General features: G+C 40.8%; 2 protein-coding genes across 4 annotated transcripts in view; both read right to left on the bottom strand.

The window, feature by feature from the left end:
• psmg1 (proteasome (prosome, macropain) assembly chaperone 1) overlaps positions 1 to 5544 on the bottom strand; it is a 28333-nt gene extending 22789 nt beyond the window's left edge. Inside the window, exons 1-2 of the mRNA XM_073044976.1 lie at positions 5363 to 5544; positions 2021 to 2130 (exon numbers count right to left, since the gene is read on the bottom strand). Of these exons, the coding sequence (XP_072901077.1) occupies positions 2021 to 2130; positions 5363 to 5466 (214 nt within the window). The 5' untranslated portion in view covers positions 5467 to 5544. The remainder of the gene's footprint in view (positions 1 to 2020; positions 2131 to 5362) is intronic.
• Positions 5545 to 12467: 6923 nt separating this feature from the next.
• LOC140727522 (bromodomain and WD repeat-containing protein 1-like) overlaps positions 12468 to 19838 on the bottom strand; it is a 150396-nt gene continuing 143025 nt past the window's right edge. For all 3 annotated transcript variants that reach the window (XM_073044923.1, XM_073044924.1, XM_073044925.1), the window contains one exon: positions 12468 to 18171. In XM_073044923.1, the coding sequence (XP_072901024.1) occupies positions 17450 to 18171 (722 nt within the window). In that variant the 3' untranslated portion in view covers positions 12468 to 17449. The remainder of the gene's footprint in view (positions 18172 to 19838) is intronic.

Genomic DNA, 19838 nt, shown 5'->3' with positions numbered 1-19838 from the left:
TGCTTCTCCCTATAGATGCTGCCTGGCCTGCTGTGTTCCACCAGCATTTTGTGTGTGTCCCAGTAAAATCAAACCTGATTCTGATTCTGACAGTCTCTCTTCACAGCTGCTGCCTGACCTGTTGGGCATTTCCCAGATTTGCTTCCTTTCAGATTTTCAGCAGCTAACTTCTGTATTTCTGTTCCAGCTTTGTTTGTTCCATCAGACCTCTCACTCACTACATCTCTTCCACACACACGTGTGGTTAACAAGCCCTCACCCCTCTCTCTCACTGGCATCAAACAATGCTTGTTAATCACAATCTCCTTGGTCTCCCCACCTCTCCCCTATCGCTCTAACTTAAATCGGGATTCATTTGTACCTTTTCCTTTTTCTAATGAAAGTTCATTTCCTCTGTTTCTCTGTCCACACTTGCTGTCCGGCTAACTGAGCTAGAAGAGACTCTGCATAGGCCAGATCTTTTATCCCAGAGAGAAGGAGGCTGGTGGTGACCTTGTAGAGGTCTAGACATATAGTACTGTGCATGTCTTCAGCACCTACTATATATAGCTCGGGTATCTAAGATTGTGCACTGTACTATATTTGTCAACGTGGAGTGAAGAGCGAGTCTGTAAATCTGGCGAGCGCAATGGATGTTAGGAATGATGCAGGAGGGGTGTGGGACAGGAGGCAGAGAAGGAGTGCCAGGGGCAAGGCTTTCATTGCCAGGGGCAATCATTAGATTCCAACAATTGGTTTACTGATCATTACAGAATGTCTCGCTGGTGCTTCCCGTTCCTTACCCTCTCCTTTCCCCTTCTCCCAACCATGATTCACCTCTCTCTGCTCCCTTCCCACTCTCAGTCCACAACAGTGACCCGTATCAGTATCCAAGTTTATCATGAAATGAGATTTTATTTTTGCAACAGCAATATAGTGCAATAAATACAATTGTTACAGTGCTGTGCAAAGCTCTTCGGCTCCCGAGGCCACTGTGCCTGAGACTTTTGCACAGCAGTATAAAATCAATAGGGGAGTAGATAATCTTACCCAGGGCAAGGGAATCTAAAACCAGGGGGGCATAAGTTTAAGGTGAGAGGTGAGAGATTTAAGGTGGACCTGACGGACAACATTTTCACACAGAGGGAGGTGGGTTTATGGAATGAGCTGCCAGAGGAAGTGGTAGAGACAGGTACAATTATAATATTTAACAGACACTGCATGTGAATCAAGTAAAACTAAAACAGAATTTGATTGTAGTGCAGTGAGGCTGCAGTCTTTCTATAATGAGGTAGTGGTTTGGGCTGTGCAGGTAGAAAAAGACGAAAGATTTTAAAAAAAACCTTGTCATATCTGTACCGTGAAACATACTGTGAAATATGTAATTTGTGTCAAATCAAATCAGCAGCCATAGCTCAGAGTGTTGCCATATTTATGCCTCCGACATGGCATGCCCGTAACTCACTAACAATAAAGTACGTCTTTACATTGTGGGATGAAACTGGAGCACCCAGAGGAACGTACAAGCTCCTTGCAGACAGCAGCGGGAATCGAGCCCCTATCTTATACAGCTGGCTACTGTAAAGCGATGCACTAACCACTACATTACCGTACCTTTTGGTGCAAGAACCAAATAGCTGATGGGAGACAACTGCCCTTGATGAATAAACTCTTCTCAGGCTTCCAGCCGGGTATCAATTTTAACCAATGCTAAAATCCCCAATGAAGATGATAGAGTTTGTCATCAAAACGTCAGTTAAGATCGATACCTGTCCCGGGCTGGAAGCCTGAGAAGAGTTTATTCGTCACATACGCCGGGAAAGCACTAGATCCTTTTTCAACTGAGCTTCAGCTCTACTTACAACCTGAATTCTGACGCAAGGTCATCGACGTCAGCTCCTCTTCCCGGCTGCCAGATACTGCCTGCCTAACCTGTGTATTTCAGCTGTTCGACACTGTGTTAAGTTTGGCTTTAGATAGAATGAAGGTCGGAGTTGCAGGGAAACAGCGACTCCCCACCCCACCCCCTGTCCTTACTCACCAACAGCATTCTCTCCAACAGCAACGAGAAAAGTTGAGCAAGGGAAACTCTGGCTGGCCGTGTCTTCACCCGATGTCCTACTCTCTGGATTCCACTGGACGGAAATACCCCTGATGAGGAAGACATACTTTTCAGGAAAAACTCACAATCCAAGCACGAACAGAACAGTCATGTCACGCCCAAAAGTTTCACCGAAGCAGAACAGCAGCAGCAACAGGAATAGGCAGCAAGCCCCCTCTAGCCTGCTCCACTATTTGACACAACTGACTCAGAACTCTGCTCCACCCTGCCTGACGTGTAGATAACCCATCTCCTCTGGGGCTAGAGATCTGGCTACCTTGGCCTTCAATACGTTCAATGATTTGGCCACCATAGCTCTCCAGGGGAGAGTACTCAAAGCTAGCTCAGGGTGACGAAAGGCAAGGACCGATCTGGTTAACTTGCAGGTCAAGTTGGTGGTGAGGAAGGCAAATGCAATGTTAACATTCATTTTGAGTGGACTAGAATATGAAAGTAAGGATATAATGTTGATGCTTTATAAAGCATTGGTAAGCGGTTTTGGGCCCTTATCTGAGAAAGGATGTGCTAAGAGGGTCTAGAGGAGGTTCACTAGAATGATCCCAGGAATGAAAGGGTACGAGCAGTGTTTGATGGTGCTGGATCAGTACTCGCTGGAATTCAGAAAATTAGCAGGGCAGGGGCATCTCATTGAAACCTATCGAATATTGATAGACAGAGTGAATGTTTCTGATAGTGGGGGAGTCTAGGACCAGACAGCATAGTCTCAGGCAGGACAGAGGGATGTCCACTTAGAACAGAGATGAGATCATTCTTTAGCCAGTGAATGATGAATCCAGGGAATTCATTGCCATAGGCAGCTGTGGAGGCCAAGTCATAGGGTATATTTAAAGCAAAAATAGTTAAGTTCTTGATTAGTCAGGGCATCAAAGGGTACAAGAGGAAGGCAGGAGAATGGGGTTGAGAGGGATAATAAATCAGCCATGAGCAGACATGATAGCCAAATGACCTAAACATGTTCCTGTGTCTGTGGTCTTATCGATTTATTGAGTCTAACTTTCTTCATATTAATGGAATCTGACCAACTTGCTGTCTCACAACTCTCCAATTCATTAGTGGAGCAGTAACCCTGGGGTCACCATGACAAATCCAGAGTAATTCCACAAAACACAGAGAAAATGCTGTAAGATAAAAGATTTAATGTGTACATCGAATCAGTGAAAAATCCAGTGAAATGCGTCATTTGCATCAACGACTGACACAGTCCGAGGATGTGCCGGACGGAGGCAGCCGCAACTGTACCACGCTTCCAGTGCCAACAAAGCATGCCCACAACTTATTAACCCTGACCTTTGGGAAGTGGGAGGAAACCAGAGCACCCGGAGGAAAACATGCGATCACGGGGAGAACGTACAAGTTCCTTACAGACAGCGGTGGACATTGAATCTCATTCTGTAAACAATTGCACCAATCGCTGCGTTACCCGGCCAACCCATCCCAACAGGTCGTTCTCAACAGACTCACCCCAACAGATCCAAGTGCAATCTAAATCTCTTCTGGGTAATCGCAATAAAACCCCAGTATAACTACAACATACATTTTATCCTAAGAGACTCAGCTACCTTGGGTTAATCATAGCAAACATAAGCTAATCCCTACAGACCAGAATGGGCGTATGGAGACGAATCAAAACTAATGAAGTATCAATCCCAATTATAGTAGAAGAATCAAGAGCGCAGAGCTGCACACGAGTTGCCTTCTCCTTAACAGTAAGGGTTTGAGGAGACTTGGAAGGCACCAAAGACACTTGCAGATTTCTACAGATGTACCACGGAGAGCTTTCTAACTGGCTGTATCACTGTTTGGTATTGGGGAGTGGGCTATTGCACAGGATCAAAGTAAGCTGCAGGAAGTTGTGAACTCAGTCAGTTCCACCATGGGACTAACCTTCTTAGCATCCAGGAGAGATGGCTCAGAGAGGCAGGATCCATCACCCAGGACATGCTCTCTTCTCACTGCTACCATCAAGGAGAAAGTACAGGAGCCTGAAGACACACACTCACCGATTCAGGAACAGCTTCTTCCCCTCTAACACCCGACATCTGAATGGACATTGAACCCATGAACACTACCTCACCACCTTTATTTTCACTGCTTAATTAGCTGAACATATATTTGCTGTAATTTAGTTATTTTTATTATGTATTTCATTGTGCTGCCCCATAGAAACAAATTTCATGACATATGCAGGTGATATTAAGCAACACACACAAAATGCTGGAGGAACTCAGCAGGCCAGGCAGCATCAATGGAAGAGAGTAAACAGTCAATGTTTCAGACCTACACCCTTCACCAGGACTGGTTAACATTAGATCTGTTGGGGTGGGGGAAGCGAAGGATTTGTTGATATTTTGTTTTGATAGCTGCTGCAGATTTGAGCTGCAGCGGTTTCCTGTATCCGAGCAGAGTATCTTAGTCCTGGTGGCAAAGCTTCCTGAAGCCAATATTCTAGCAGTTTCCCGTCTGGAGGAGCATGAATCCACTGTCTCATCTCCTACCAGGCTTAGACCTTGGACAGTTCCAACAGGTCCTAACAAATACAGGTCCTTCTCTGAAGATCATTAAATCCCAACAAACCTGGAAACAATCTCTGTTCCAGCCCCACACCAACACATAAATTCCTCCAGGCCAGGAGATAATCCCAGCAGGCTGGTTCATCCTAATAAACTAGGAGTTAATTCCAGAAAGGCTAGGCCATCTCAACAGACCCATTAATCCCAGCAGAGTGGAAGTAATCCCCACAGACTACATGACCCTGCAACTCTGAATGGACTCTTAGAGATGAGTTAATTCCAACAGATGCAGGACATTCCCAACAGTTTGTGAGTCAAACCCAGTTGGTTTGGGTCAATCCATGCAGACCATGAATTAATCCCAGCATCCTGCATCTCAATACTAGCTACCTCCAGAAAACAGAAACTGTACCTAAAAGGCAAGTAAATCCCAGCAACTCCCGGCCAGTCTCAATAGGCAAATTAATCCCAACGGGGCCACGACAATCCCAATAGATGTTAGACCAATCCCAACAGACCAGTAAATCCTAGTAGTTGCTGGTCTATCCCAACAGACCAATGAATCCCACCTGATGCCAATCCAGCCCAGGAAACCAAGAAAAACCCAACAGCTGCTGGTCCATCCCACAAACCAGTAAATCCCAGCAGCTGCTGGTCCATTCGATAGCAGCAAGGGTGGCCTGGAGGCTCCTCCTGCGGCCCAGTACCGACACACGGAGCCCCACTTCCCGGGGCCTCGGTCTAACCTCACCTGCGTCCCGCCAACTCATTTCTGATCTCCTCATCCTCATCTTCGTCCTCCTCGTCCACCGCCCGGGAGAAGACGGAAACAACCTCCCCGAAAAACGTGGCCATTTGCCGGGCAGATCCTGCGGTCTCCCAGGCGGCGAATCACCAACTCCCGTCGCCCGGCAGAGGACGCCGTTACCCAGAAAATGCACACACGCACCGCCGGAGGGCGCACGTCGGCAGCAAATACACACGGCCACCGCCAGAGGGCATCCTTCCCCTGAAAAGACACACGCCACCAGAGGGCGCGCCGCCCACTCAGCTACCTGTTGCTCCACGATAGAAGGGGGACATTCTGCCCGCAGCCGGAACGCAGATAGAAGAGGTTCTCTGCTGCGAGTCTATGCGAAGGTAAACGACTATGAAAAGGGAGGAATTCAAACTATCTCCAGACAGCAGAAAAATAGCACTTTGCAAGCTAATAGAGCTATTAAAGCTAATAGGTGTCCTGGACCTGACGCTTTGGAGTCTTAAAAGATTACAGTGATAGCGGATGCGTGCATTGGCAAAAATCCCCCGGATCCTCGAGAGGTCCAAGTGGTTTGGAAAACCACAAATGAAACGCTATTTTTAATTAAAGGGGGGGGGGAAGAGAAATCAATGTATTATAGACTAAGATCTGTCACTTTGAAATTGCTGGAATCCATTAGTAAGGAGATTATTGCAGGACATTTAGAAAATCATGACAAAATCAAGTGAAAGTTGAATTTACTGTTATATGCACAGGTCAATGATTAACCTGCAGCAGCATCACGGGCTCATGGCATCAGGCGCACTAAATTCTCAAAATAAACATCAATTTATACATAAACCAGAAGCCCTGGCTGAACCAAGAGATGGAGAGTCTGCAGAGGTGAGGTGTGATGGGTGGTTTCCAAGACCAGTGATTCAGGAAGAAGTCCAGGTACAGAAGGCCGTCGTGAGAGCAGAAAGATAATTCCGTGTGAAATTAGAGACACGGCGGCTGTGGCGGGGTGTGCATGGCCTTACTGCTAACGGCATGAGTGGAAGTTTTGCTTCGCCTCCCGATAAGCTCGACACCTTTTATGCACGCGTTGAAAGGGGGAATGGCACGACACCTGTGTGAATCCCCACAGAGTCTGAAGACCCTGTGATCTCGTTCTCAGAAACCTTCAAGAGGTGATTCCTTGCAAGGAGCTCCAATGGTGAACCTGGCCAAGTACTGAGAAGCTGTACCCACCAACTAGCTGGAGTGTTCTATTTCTCACTGAAAAAAATGACAGCAATCATATCTGGACCCCCAAGAACGGCAGCATGAGCATCCTCAATGACTACTGACTGGTAGAACTCATATCTACCACAATGAAGTGCTTTGAGAGGTCGGTTATGGCTGGAATTATGTTGCCTCCCAGGTGCCAGGGTCATGGATGTCTCAGACTGGGTCCACAGCATTCTAAAGGGGAGGATTTCTGATGACCAACGACATAGGCAGGAAAAGGGATGAGGTCCTGCAAAGAGTTTATAGGAAGTTAAGGAGAGAGCTGAGCAACATGACCTCCAGTGTTGTGATCTCTGGATTGCTGCCTGTGCCACATACCAGCGAGGGTGAAAATAGAATGATTTGGCAGATGAATGCATGGCTGGGGAATTGGTGCAGGGTATCAGATTTCCGGATCATTGGGATCTCTTCTGGGCAAAGTGCAACCTCTACCAAAGGGACAGATTACACCTGAACCCAAGGGGGACCAATAACTTTGTGAGTAGGTTTGCTAGTGCTGTTCAGGATGGTTTAAACTAATTTGGCAGGGGGATGGGAGCCAGAATGATAGAGCTGAGGATGGGACAGTTGGTACCCAACTACTGTAGAGGCAGTGTGTTGTGAGACTATGAAGAAGGACAGGCAGATGATGGGATGAGGTGAAGTGTAACATTGGGGCAAAAATCAAAAAGATTGATGAAAATGGGACTGAAGGTGTTACATTTGAATGCACGCTACATACAGAACAAGGTAGATGATCTTGAACATCTGCTGAAGATTGGCAGGGTATGACATTGTGGGCTTCACTGAGTCGTGGCTGTAAAAAAGATGGTAGTTGGGAGATACACATTGTATCAATAGGACAGGCAGGTAGGCTGAGTGGGTGACATGGCTCTGCTGGTAAGGATGAAATTAAATCTTAAGAAAGAGTTGAAATAGGATCAGAAGATACAGATTTATTGTGGGAAGATGACTTATTGGAGCAGCTTGTGGTTGAGCCCACTAGGGAAACGCAGTTCAGGATTGGATGTTACATAATGGGACAGCATTGATTGGGGAGCTCAGCGAAAGGATTCCTTAAGAGGCAGTGATGATAATATGATAGAATTCACCCTGCAGTTTGAGAGGGAGAAGATAACCTTTCAGGTATATCGGTACTGCAGTGGAAGAAAGGGAATTGCGGAGGAATGAGAGAGGAGCTGGCCAAAGTTAATTAGAAGGCCTGAACAGATTAGATATGGCAAAGTTATTTCCCATGGTAGGGGATTCTAGGACAAGAGGCTACGACTTCAGGATTGAAGGATGTCCATTTAGAACAGAGATATGGAGAAATTAGTCAGAGGGTGGCAAACCTGTGGAATGTGTTGCCTCGAGCGGCAGTGGAGGCCAAGTCGTTGGGTGCATTTAAGGCAGAGATAGACAGGCTCTTGATTAGGCAGGGCATCAAAGGGTATGGGGATGACTGGAAGAATTGGATCAGCCCATGATTGAATGGTGAAGCAGACTTGATGGACCAAGGTCTTATGGAAGGGGACACTAGAAGGGAGGGCAGCAGAGCAGCAATGGCTGGAGCTTCTGGGAACAATTTAGGTGTAGAATAGATACATCCCGAAGAAGGGAGGATGATGAAACTGTGGCTGACAAGGGAAGTCAAAGACAGCATTAACGCAATAGAGAGGACATACGATATAGCAAATATCTGTGGACGTTAGAGAAGATTTGAAAGCTTTTAAAACCCAACAGAAGGCAACTAAAAAAAAAGGTATAGAGAGACAAAAGATGTAAGCTATCCAATAATAAGAGGATTCCAGAAGATTTTTCAGATGTATAAAGAATTTTAAATTGAGGCAAAAATGCAGACAAATTAATAAGTATTTTGCATCAGTTGTCACTATGGAAGACGCTAGCAGTATGGCAGAAATTCAAGAGTGTCAGGAGGCATATGTGAGTGTAATTGCTATTGAGGGAGAAGGTGCTTGAGAAGTTGAAAGGCCTGAAGGTAGATAAGTCACCTGGACCAGATGGACTACACCCTAGGGTTCTGAAAGAGGTAACTGAAGAGATTGTGGAGGCATTAGCAGTAACCACAAGATTATGGAATGGTTCCAGAGGACTTGAGAATTGTAGATGTCACTTCACTCTTTAAGAAGGGAAGAAGGAAAAAAGAAAATTGTAGGCTAGTTAGCCTGACTTCAGTAGTTGAGAAGATGTTGGGAGTCGATTATTAAGGATAAGATCTCAGGGTTCCTGGAGGCACATGATAAAATAGGCCATAGTCAGCTTGGTTTCCTCAAGGGAAAATCTTGCCTGACAAATCTGTTGGAATTCTTTGTGAAAATAACAGGCAGGACAGACAAAAGAAAGTCAGTGGATGTTGTTTACTTGGATTTTCAGAAGGCCTTTGACAAGAAGCCACACATGAAGCTGCTTAAAAGGGTAGGGAAAGTACTAGTATGGTTAGAAGATTGGCTGACTGGCAGGAGGCTAAGAGTGGGGATGAAGGAGCCTTCACTGGTTGACTGTCAGTGACTAGTGCTGTTCCTTAGGAGCCGGTGTTGGGACCTCTTCTTTTCATGTTAAATATCAATGATTTGGATGATGGAATTGATAGCTTTGTGGCCACGTTTGTGGATGATACCAAGATCGGTGGAGAGTCAGATAGTGTTGAGACAATCTTAATGTGGACAAATTTAATATCTAACTTAAAACATCTTCTGTTAAAATAGGAATGCTCTGTCTGTGTATGCACTACCATTCAGTTTGGTTGGTGGAGGGCAGAGGGGTGGGGGTAGAGAGGGGGATGGGGATGAGGGTTGGTGGGTGGCTGGGTTAACAGTCAAAGTGTAATCAGTAACTGGTTGTATTGAATGTAATTTGTTGGTGTTGCAATAAAAATTAGTGATAAAAAAGTGTTGAGGAAACAGAGTCTGCAGAAGGACTAAGATTAGGAGAATGGGCAAAGAAGAGGCAGATGGAATATAGTGTAGGAAAGTGTATGGTCATGCACTTTGCTAGAAGGAATGATAAGGGTGATTATTTTCTAAATGATGAAAATTCAAAAATCAGAGATGTCAAGGGATTGGGAGTCCACATGTAGGATTCGCTAAAGGTTAATTTGCAGGTTGAGTTGGTGCTGAGGCAGGCAAATGCAACGTTAGCATTCATTTTGAGAGGACTAGAATATAAAAGGGTGTAATACTGAGGCTCCATGTGGCATTTGGGTAAAGTATAACAAGGTTACATGTACATGTGGTCTTGTGCAGCTTCTCAGGTGCTGAAGGGATGGCAAGCAAAAAACAGAATCTGTAATAGGAACTAAAGGTAATTGTTTCATTCTTCCCAAATTTCAGTTGGACATTTCTGCTCATCCAGGTCAAGAGCGTGGACAGATAATGTAAGAGGGATAGTTACCAACAGCAACATGTAAAATCTGAAAATGCCCAATTGGCCGAACGTAAATGAGAAATGTGAAGGAAAGTTTAGGGACAAAGCTGCAATGTAGAGGTAGGAAGTGATACTCTCTATTGACTACAGCTTGGCATTCAATACCATCATCCCCTCAAAACTAATCAATAAACTCCAAGACCAGAACCACAAAGCTGTCTGCTTAGCCCCCTGCTCTACACTTATTCCTAAGTCCTGACGAAGGGTCTCGGCCCAAAACGTCGACAGCGCTTCTCCCTATAGATGCTGCCTGGCCTGCTGCGTTCCACCAGCATTTTGTGTGTGTTCCTCTGATTCCTTAGGAGTTTGTAAAGATTCAGCATGACTTTAATACTTTGACAAACTTCTATGAATGTGTAGTGGAGAGTACATTGACTGACTGCATCACAGCCTGGCATGGAAACACCAAAGCCTTTGAACAGAATATCCTACAAAAATTAGTGGATATAGCCCAGTCCATCACAGGTAAAGCCCTTTGCACCATTGAACACATCTGAACAAAACACTGTTGAAGAAAAGCAGCACTCATCATCAAGGGCCCCACCACTCAAAGACATGCTCTCTTCTCACTGGTGCCATCAGGGAGGTGTACAGGAGTCTCAGGATTCACACCACCAGGTTCAGGAACAGTGATTATCCCTCAAACATCACTCAACTTCACTTGCCTCATCATTGAAATGTCTATGGACTCACTTTCAAGGACTCTTCATCTCATGTTCATATTTATTGCTTATTATTTATGTAATCTGCACAGTTGTCTTTTGCACACTGGTTGATCACACAAGTTGGTGCAGTCTTTCATTAATTCTGTTCTGGCTATTATTCTATTACAGATTCATTGAGTATGTCCACAAGAAAATTAATCTCTGGGTTGTATATGGTGGCATATATGCACAGATAATAAATTTACTTTGAACTTTGTTGTTAGGTATTCTCTGGTAGACCCAGGTGGATAATATAACTCACCACAAAATCCTGACCAAAATACAACTTTTTGAATGCTTTTTATTTTTAAACAATGATTTTATTTTTACAATGGGAATCAATTTTCTGCATAAACCTGGAAAATAGCATAACTACAGCCACATACACTAATTTACACAAGATTCTATGCTGCTAAGGCAAAATTTTCAAGTTTCTATATATTTACATATGCACAATTTACAATAAATTGCCAAAAAATAAAATAAACTGCCAATGTTTTTCCTTTCATAAGAAAACTGAAGTTTTCCAGTTAGGTAAACACCTCTCCCTGAATAATCTGATTCATCAGTTAACACATATAAACAGTCCTGAGATCAAAATTGAAACAATTTGGCAAAAACAATGTCCCAGGAAAATTAATAAACAGCTATTTTAAAGTGGATACTTTGGAGAAAATCTCTAATGTGCAACATGTTTAAACTTTTAAAAAAAACTATTAACCCATGTCGTTCTAATCCACACACTGGAGCTCATAGCCTTTTGCCTTTGTCACCAAGTTGCCAGATACAGTACTTAATAGTCGCTATTACTGCTTTCAGTGCAACAGTGAATTTTGCTCCTGCAGAAGTGGGCACCATTATTCTGTAACTCTTTGTCTGTCTCTCCAAAATCAGAAAATCCTACCACTAATTAATAAATTTGTCTATGCAGGAGTAGAAATTAAAATTCATATCAGACATTCCAATTTGGCACTGCCGTCATCAGCTTTGGAAATTGTGCTCTTCTTCCCAAATAAAATATCAAAACGCAATAATCACATGATTTGATTCATTGCACTTTGTCACACACATTAGCCTCCAAAATGCAAAATGTATGGAAACATTACCCACTATATTGCAAAATATACAGCACAGTAAATCATGGACCATTATTGAAAACCAAGATCTTAGTTAACTGCCTGTATTAAATCAATATCTATTAATTCTATCATTATTCAATTTTTAAACAGTTATTACAAAATCTTAAATGTCACTCCTACAATACTGTGCTCCTACCTGGAACTCAAAAGCATAGTCAATGATACACATTTCCATAAATTGATAAAGTTCATCTTTGAGCTAACATCTCAGGAATTTACGTCAATATAAAACAAAACTTTAGTATTTGTAATTAATTCTAAGCTTAAACTATAGGTAGTGTATCAATTCAGTCATAGCATATGTTAGCCATGCACAAAACTATTGTTAAGCTCGTTCAGAAATTGAACTAGCTTTATAACCTTTGCAGTAAATTAATGTATTTTAATATAAAAAATGAAAAAACATGCTAAACACTGCATGTCTGAAGATTATAGGAAGGTTGATTCTTTTTGAGGCAGTCTTTTGAAAGCCCATTTGCTCTGGATAATAAACCTCTTCTGTAAACGAGGCAGAATTTCCAAATAAGCTGTGTATGCAATACAAAATGCAAATGGAAATCATTGTTCTTAGTTATCATTCTTTAATACATCATGCGCAAAGACAAAAATATCAAGCAACACATCCAGAAAATTAATTCATTGAAACTACTGCATCATTATCTGACAAATGTGGAGATTTTAAATTACATTTTAGGACAATTCCATTGTGCAATATAATATGTTGTTCAAAACAATGCCTGAGAAACACAGTGTTTATAATTTATGATCAAGGGGTATTATTTTTGTAGTATATTTCAATTAACAAAAACAAGATAGATTTTTATCAAGGCAGCCTGTGCACATGCACAGAATAATTGAAAAATAGGGAAATTTCAACTATGTAACAGAATGGTACGCAATTGTGCCAATGCCTTCATTACTAATTACACCTTCAACCATAGTTCTTTAGCTGATAGGGGAAGGAGGGTCATGTCAATACTAATTGTTTTGGCATCTCTGAGATAGGTGGTGGGGGAAGGGAAGAAAGGAAGGAAGAGAAAATGCATTTCCTATTTCACGTTACTATTTATCTCATTCCAATGTAGTCTCCAATTGAACAACTTTCTGACATTAACCACGTAGGCACATTTTAAGCAACTCAGGTGAAGTTTCTTCTTGAGAGTATCCAGAATCAATGATTCCATTCAACCTGCTTATATTATTAAGGCTAAAAATTAGTGGAAGATGCCAGATTTTATGGAGTTGTACCCATTCAAATTGATACTCAAATTTTATTAATCTTGCTCAAGATTAATTAAACTAATTTTTTTTATTAGAATACATTAGTGTATCTTGAGAGATGTTAGGGTGATAATCTCTGCTGATATAACATGATTCGATTTTGATAACAGATTGGCTAAATAGCATAATGCTGTAAAGTATTGCATTTAACTACTCAGCTTTTGTCATTGGCAATAAAAGAAACACGCCTGTTTATATTATTTTAATTTTACCACAATATAAAGGGACAGAGCGGAGTTATAAAGCTCTAAGTAGATTACAGAACCATGGGATGGATTTAGGGATGCAAAGTGTTGCGAAACAGAGCCAAAAACCTGTTGAAAAGTTATGCTTCTCCACAGGTGCTGATTATTCACAGCATTTTCTGTTTCAAAGTTGGAAAACACAGATAGATTCATATTGATTTTGTGCAGTCTCTAAATGTTAGAATTCCAAGGGAGTAAGTCAATTGCAAAGTGCATTTTTAAAAATTATTTCCTTTAGGAATTTTACCATGATTTGCAGGGAAAATATGATTTAACAATGAGAGTTTGGAATGGGAGTAGGATATGCACAGGTGCTGGAAGAAAATGGGCACAATAAAGCAAAAATACCTTCTTGTTAAGGTTGGAATGCATACTTTGAAACACTAGTACCATGTGCCCATTTCCTAAATTTACAACAATCTCTTTGAATTTTGTTGTTCAATATGTTATTGGAATGGGCAAGAGGAAAACATTTCAATAAATAAAATTAAAGCCATCATGAAGATTTAGTTTATACCAATTAATGATTACCTCAATGTCAGCATTGCATGATATTTTAGATATCAAAATGACTTCATCTTTACTATTTTCTAAACTGTCTTCTTTGCATCCATTGAAATATAGTTGGGATAAGAACAGTTGGGATACTCTGATTCCACTGATGGTTCATTACTCATTACAGATATTGGTTGTTATCTAGTTAACAATTACCAATGAAATGCAAGTATCTGAGAGAATTATCCACCCCTCTATAATTAGGCATCATTTTCTATCTGCAGTATTTTCACCACTTATACTCAAGTCAAAATATTATCAAGGGAATGCTTAACCTAAAATAAAATCAATGACGACAATAAGTTTTGACTTTTGGTTAATGCAAGAAATGAAAATCAGACAAGTTACTTGGAGACAATTTTAACCTAATGTCCACCAGAAAACTCAATCTTTTGCCAATTCTTGCTTGGTTTTTCCTAATGTTACTTACTGTTGAAGCAATGAAATGATATTGAATCCACCTGACTCTATGGGTTCCTTCTCCTGCAAATTAGGCTAAAATCACCTGTTAACATTTTACAAAAAACTATCACCACTTCAAAGCTTTCCATTTTGAAATGATATTAAATCTAAGAGTGAAATATTCTGTAACATTAGAATTAAACATGGGAAGGAATGGCATGGTTTGCAAAGGAAAAACATAGTTTAATGTGTTCCTGAGGACAAATAACATCAAAAGATTATGAATATCATCTAGCATAATTGTAGGCACAGACAAAACTAAAGGCACCAAATCTCTTTATAAGCACAACTCCACACCAATAAACTGTGGATGAGCTAAAAGGCCACTTGCTGTTACAGGCGGTTGTACATATTTTTTAAAAATACTATCAAATTGAGCAAAGCTGGCTGCCATCATCATACTAAATCTCAGAACATTCTCTTGACAAGTGTTCAACTACTTCCTCTTCAGAGTGATCATTTGGCAAACAACATTTTGCATATGAGAAATGGAAAATACCTATGCATTTTATAATTGAACAGTATAAAAGAACTTCTTTTTAAAAAATTATGTTTTCCTTCCATTTGTCATCCTAGAAAAAAAAGTGGTAAATGGAAATTGATCCAGATGATAGGACATCTCTAAAGAATGATGGCTACTGGTCCCACGCTGCAAAAGTTAAAGCAGTATGGCAATCTCAGACATACAAATCCTTTGTTTGATCGCTGAAAAACTCTGCAAGGAGTAGAAGTTTAATTTAACTGTTATCTTAGAATCTGAGAAGTCTAAAGGTGAAGACATTAAATTGTAGGTAAATCTAATTTGGAAAAATTAAACTGACCTGATTTAAGTACAAATACTTCACTAAATAAATGGCTTACCATAAACAAAAGTGAAGTTTGCACATTCCTGTGAAAAAACCTACAGTTTTGCATTGATCTTCAAAATTATGATACCATCTCTCGGAATATACTAATAACAGTGCATCAACATTTTCAGTAAAAACATCAATCTTGTATCATGGGGGATACATTATAGATTTCAATAAATATTATATATAGGCAGAAGAATCCTGACTATTAGCAACAGCGAAAATTAATTTTGATGCATTTCATTCCAAAATAATGGAACATAAAATAATGAATCAGTTTTCTTGTGGCACTCTTGTGAAATTTGTGGTTTGTAACATTTTACCAAGTTGAAGATACTATCTACCAACATTCGGGCATCACTGATTTGTTGCAGACCCGGTCAAACATTGTGCCACCCCAGGTGACTTTTGCTGAAGAAATTAAATTAGAAAATAACTTGGAATTTAAAGACACACACCAGACTCTTCAGTATAGCGTTGCGCCAAGAGACACATAAAAGCAAATTCCCAATTATTTGTTGCTGGCTAATATCAGTCTGCACAATTGTAAGGTCATAGCAGTTAATCAGACTGGGCTGAGAAAATAAACGGGAGAACCTATTATTTTACAAAACATGTTGAGCAGCTTGTTGCTGATTGAAGTCTAGATCAAGTTTGGGTAAAAACACTAATCCCTTTAACACTTTGGTTAGCTAAGTCTAAATGTTCACCAGCTACACATAGATGGACATTCAGCCAAGACTGGCTTAACCTACATTACTGCACATCAGTGTAAATCACTGCCTTTAAAGTTGAACAGCACAAAAAATGACCTAATTATACAAACTCTGTAAGTGGATATAAGACCAGTTGAAAGTATAGGTTGAAGATACAATTAACTTTCTGCACATTTAGGAAAATTGCATTATTTTGGAATAAACACACCATTTATTACAGCAAAAGTGCACCATATCATTCCAGAGTTAGTAAGTTAAGCATGCTTGGGTTTAACTCAGATCGCCATTTTTAATGAAATATTTTGAAAATGCCCTTAATGAAGGACTTAATTTTAAGACTACCTTTTGGCTAGCACTGAATATTTGCATAGCTGTTGAAACATCAACAAATTTAATTACATAAACTAGACTGGATTAATTTTTAACTTAAATAATTTACCAGAAAAAGAGGTATAACCAAGTTTAAACCAGATTCAAGTACATTTTTTCTTGCATTTTATAGTTTATCTGCTTCTAAGTTAATTTTTATTCCCCTCATTTCAACACCAAATGATCCATTACAATTCAAAATGCGCATATTCTGCACTATTTGTATAAAATTGGCACAGTATAAATATTTAATTTCTCTTTGCTCTCAAGCTTGCAATAAATGGGGAAATGTAGTATATACTCTGAGCATTAAGGCCAGCAGCAAACAATGCTTTATTCTGTCCTTTAACCAAACACGATGATCAGAAAATTAATCAGTTACTATGGCTGCTGACTAAACAGACAAATGACAAACAAAATCCCAACAGATTAAATTATTATTCATCCAAATAAGGTACACTGGAATTAGGGCAAAGTTACAGACTTCTGTTTAATTTTGCACACCTACTTCAAAGAAACTCTCATCTTTTCCATACTGCAGTGCTATTTCATTCTCTTAAACTCATCCTCTTCCAAAAATAATTTCTAAATCGGTATTAAAGTACACAGTTTTGAAAAAAACGTTTGAACACAAATTCAATTCATGGAGTCATTATCACAGTTAGTGAGATGGATGCAAACTGATCCTTTTTGATTCATAATCCAGCACCCAAATTTGGAAACACAGCTACTTGGACTACTGAAGAGACAGCTGACCTAAAGTACACGCAAAGCAGTAAAAATAAATACATTTTGTTGTAGTGTTCAATAGGAGACAAATGTAAGTTAGAGACTCTTTTCTTGCATGGTCCACAGACATGACTAGAGTTCCTTATGTCCTTTTTCCGTATGTTGTGCTGTTAAATGGTGCTTAATGTTTGCAGCGTCAATTATGATTTTTTGTATCTGTGAACAGCCAGCTTCCAACCCCCTCAGAAAATAAATCCAGAAAAAAATATAAATATAATCCCTGAAATTCTAGAGAAAAAATTCACAGTGGTACGATGCCAATAAATGGCTGCCTCTCAATCTCTCACTCTCATGGGTATCCGCCGTACACGTCCAGACCTGGATATTCCATTATTCTCATTATGTAAGACACCATCCGTATCGGAATCATAATCGTCATATCTTACAGTCCTTCTGCCTTGATTTCTGGTCCTTATTGCAGAGGGTCTACAAACACAATCCCTTTTGACATAATCAGAGTCATCGTCATCATCTCCCTCTTCCTCTTCACTGTCCAAGATATTCTGCTGTTTTATGTATTCTAATCTGTTGGTGCCTTGTTTAGTGACAGCTTTATTTTTTCCTCTCCGTTTAACTTTTCTAGGTCTACCTTTTTTCAATTTTTTTTTCACTTTAACTTTTGACTTTGCTTTCACATTGTAATCACTGTCTAAGTCAGAAGCAGATCCTGATTCAGATTCAGGGTCTGTCTGTGATTTTGATTCAGAACTGGAGCTTGAGCTGCCTTCAGATGTAGAACTAGTTCTGCTACTGGAACTACTTTTGCTGTGAACAACCTCCTCCCTTGGCTGCTGCTCCTGGATATCAGAGATAGAGTCATCATCTTCCACAACATTGACATTTTTTCTTTTTTTAACACCACCAAATATCTCCTGATCCCTTTCTGGTTGCGAGTCTTCCTCAGAATCACTCAATATCTTGCGTTTTTTAGCTGCTGTGGTCTGACGGACCAATTTTCTATTATGTCCATTTATCCGAGTACCAGTAGCACTTGTTTCTGAAACAGAACAGAAATATTTTAATTTGAAGACAGCTATAAAATAAGCAGAAATTAGAAACAGCCAAATAGGAATCCCTGGTAGCAATATTAATGAAATACACTCAATGGCCACGTTATTAGGGACACCTGTATACCTGTTTGTTAATGTAAATACCTAATCCACCAATCATGTGACAGCAACTCAAAGCATGCAGACATGGTCAAGAGGTTCAGTTATTATTCAAACTAAACATCAGAATGGGGGAGAAATACAATCTAAGCGATTTTGCCTGTGGAATGATTGTTGGTGCCAGACCAATGGAGTTTAATGCGGACAAGCGTGAGGTATTGCACTTCGGAAGGTCAAACCAAGGTAGAACATACAAGGTAAATGGTAGGACACTGAGGAGTGCAGTAGAAGAGGGATCTGGGAGTACAGATACATAATTCCCTAGAAGTGGCTTCACAAGTAGGTAGGGTTGTAAAGAAAGCTTTTGGTACATTGGTCATTAAAAAATCAAAGTATTGAGTATAAGAGTTGGAATGTAATGGTGAGGTTGTATAAGACATTGGTGAGACCAAATTTGGAGTATTGTCCAATACACACAAAATGCTGGTGGAACGCAGCAGGCCAGAGAGCATCTATATGGAGAAGCACTGTCAACGTTTCGGGCTGAGACCCTGAAGGGTCTCGGCCTGAAACGTTGACAGTGCTTCTCCGTATAGATGCTGCCTGGCCTGCTGTGTTCCACCAGCACTTTGAGTGTGTTGCTTGAATTTCCAGCATCTGCAGATTTCCTCGTGTTGGAGTATTGTGTGCAGTTTTGGTCACCTAATTACAAGAAAGATTAATAAGGTTGAAAGAGTGCAAAGGTTTACAAGGATGTTGCCGGGACTTGAGAAACTGAGTTACAGAGAAAGGTTGAATAGGTTAGGACTTTATTCCCTTGAGCGTAGGAGAATGAGGGGTGATTTGATAGAGGTGTATAAAATTATGATGGGTATACAGTGAACGCAAGCAGGCTTTTTCCACTGAGGCTAGGGGAGAAAAACACCAGAGGTCATGGGTTAAGGGTGAAGGGGGAAAAGTTTACGGGAACATTGGGGGGGCTTCTTCACGCAGAGAGTGGTGGGTGTGGAATGAGCTGCCAGATGAAGTGGTGAATGCGGGCTCACTTTTGACATTTAAGAAAAACTTGGACAGGTATATGGATGAGGGGTTTGGAGGGATATGGCCCAGGTGCAGGTCAGTGGGACTAGGCAGAAAAATGGTTTGGCACAGCCAAGAAGGGCCAAAAGGCCTGTTTCTGTGCTGTAATGTTCTATGGTTCTATGGTACAGGGTGGCTTGAAGTATGTGAAAAACTGATCTACTGGAATTTTTGCGCACACCAGTCTCTAGAGTTTAGAGACTAGTGGGAAAAGTAAAAAAAAGAGAAAAGAAATCCGATTGCTAGTTTTGTGGGAGAATGGCCAGACGAATTCAAGCTGACAGAAAGGTGAAAATAGCCGCTAGTCACAGTGCTGTGCAGAGCATCCCTGAACAAACACATCAACTGTTGAAATGGATGGGTTACAGAAGACCACAAACATACACTCAATGGCCAGTTTATTAGGTACAGTGGTATGCAAAGGTATGGGCACCCCTGGTTAAAATTTCAGTAACTGTGAATAGCTAAGCGAGTA

The sequence above is a fragment of the Hemitrygon akajei genome, chromosome 5 (assembly GCF_048418815.1).
Source record: "Hemitrygon akajei chromosome 5, sHemAka1.3, whole genome shotgun sequence".
NCBI lineage: Eukaryota > Metazoa > Chordata > Chondrichthyes > Myliobatiformes > Dasyatidae > Hemitrygon > Hemitrygon akajei.
The sequence above is the reverse complement of the archived record's forward strand: the minus strand, read 5'-3'. Positions and strand labels throughout refer to the sequence as shown.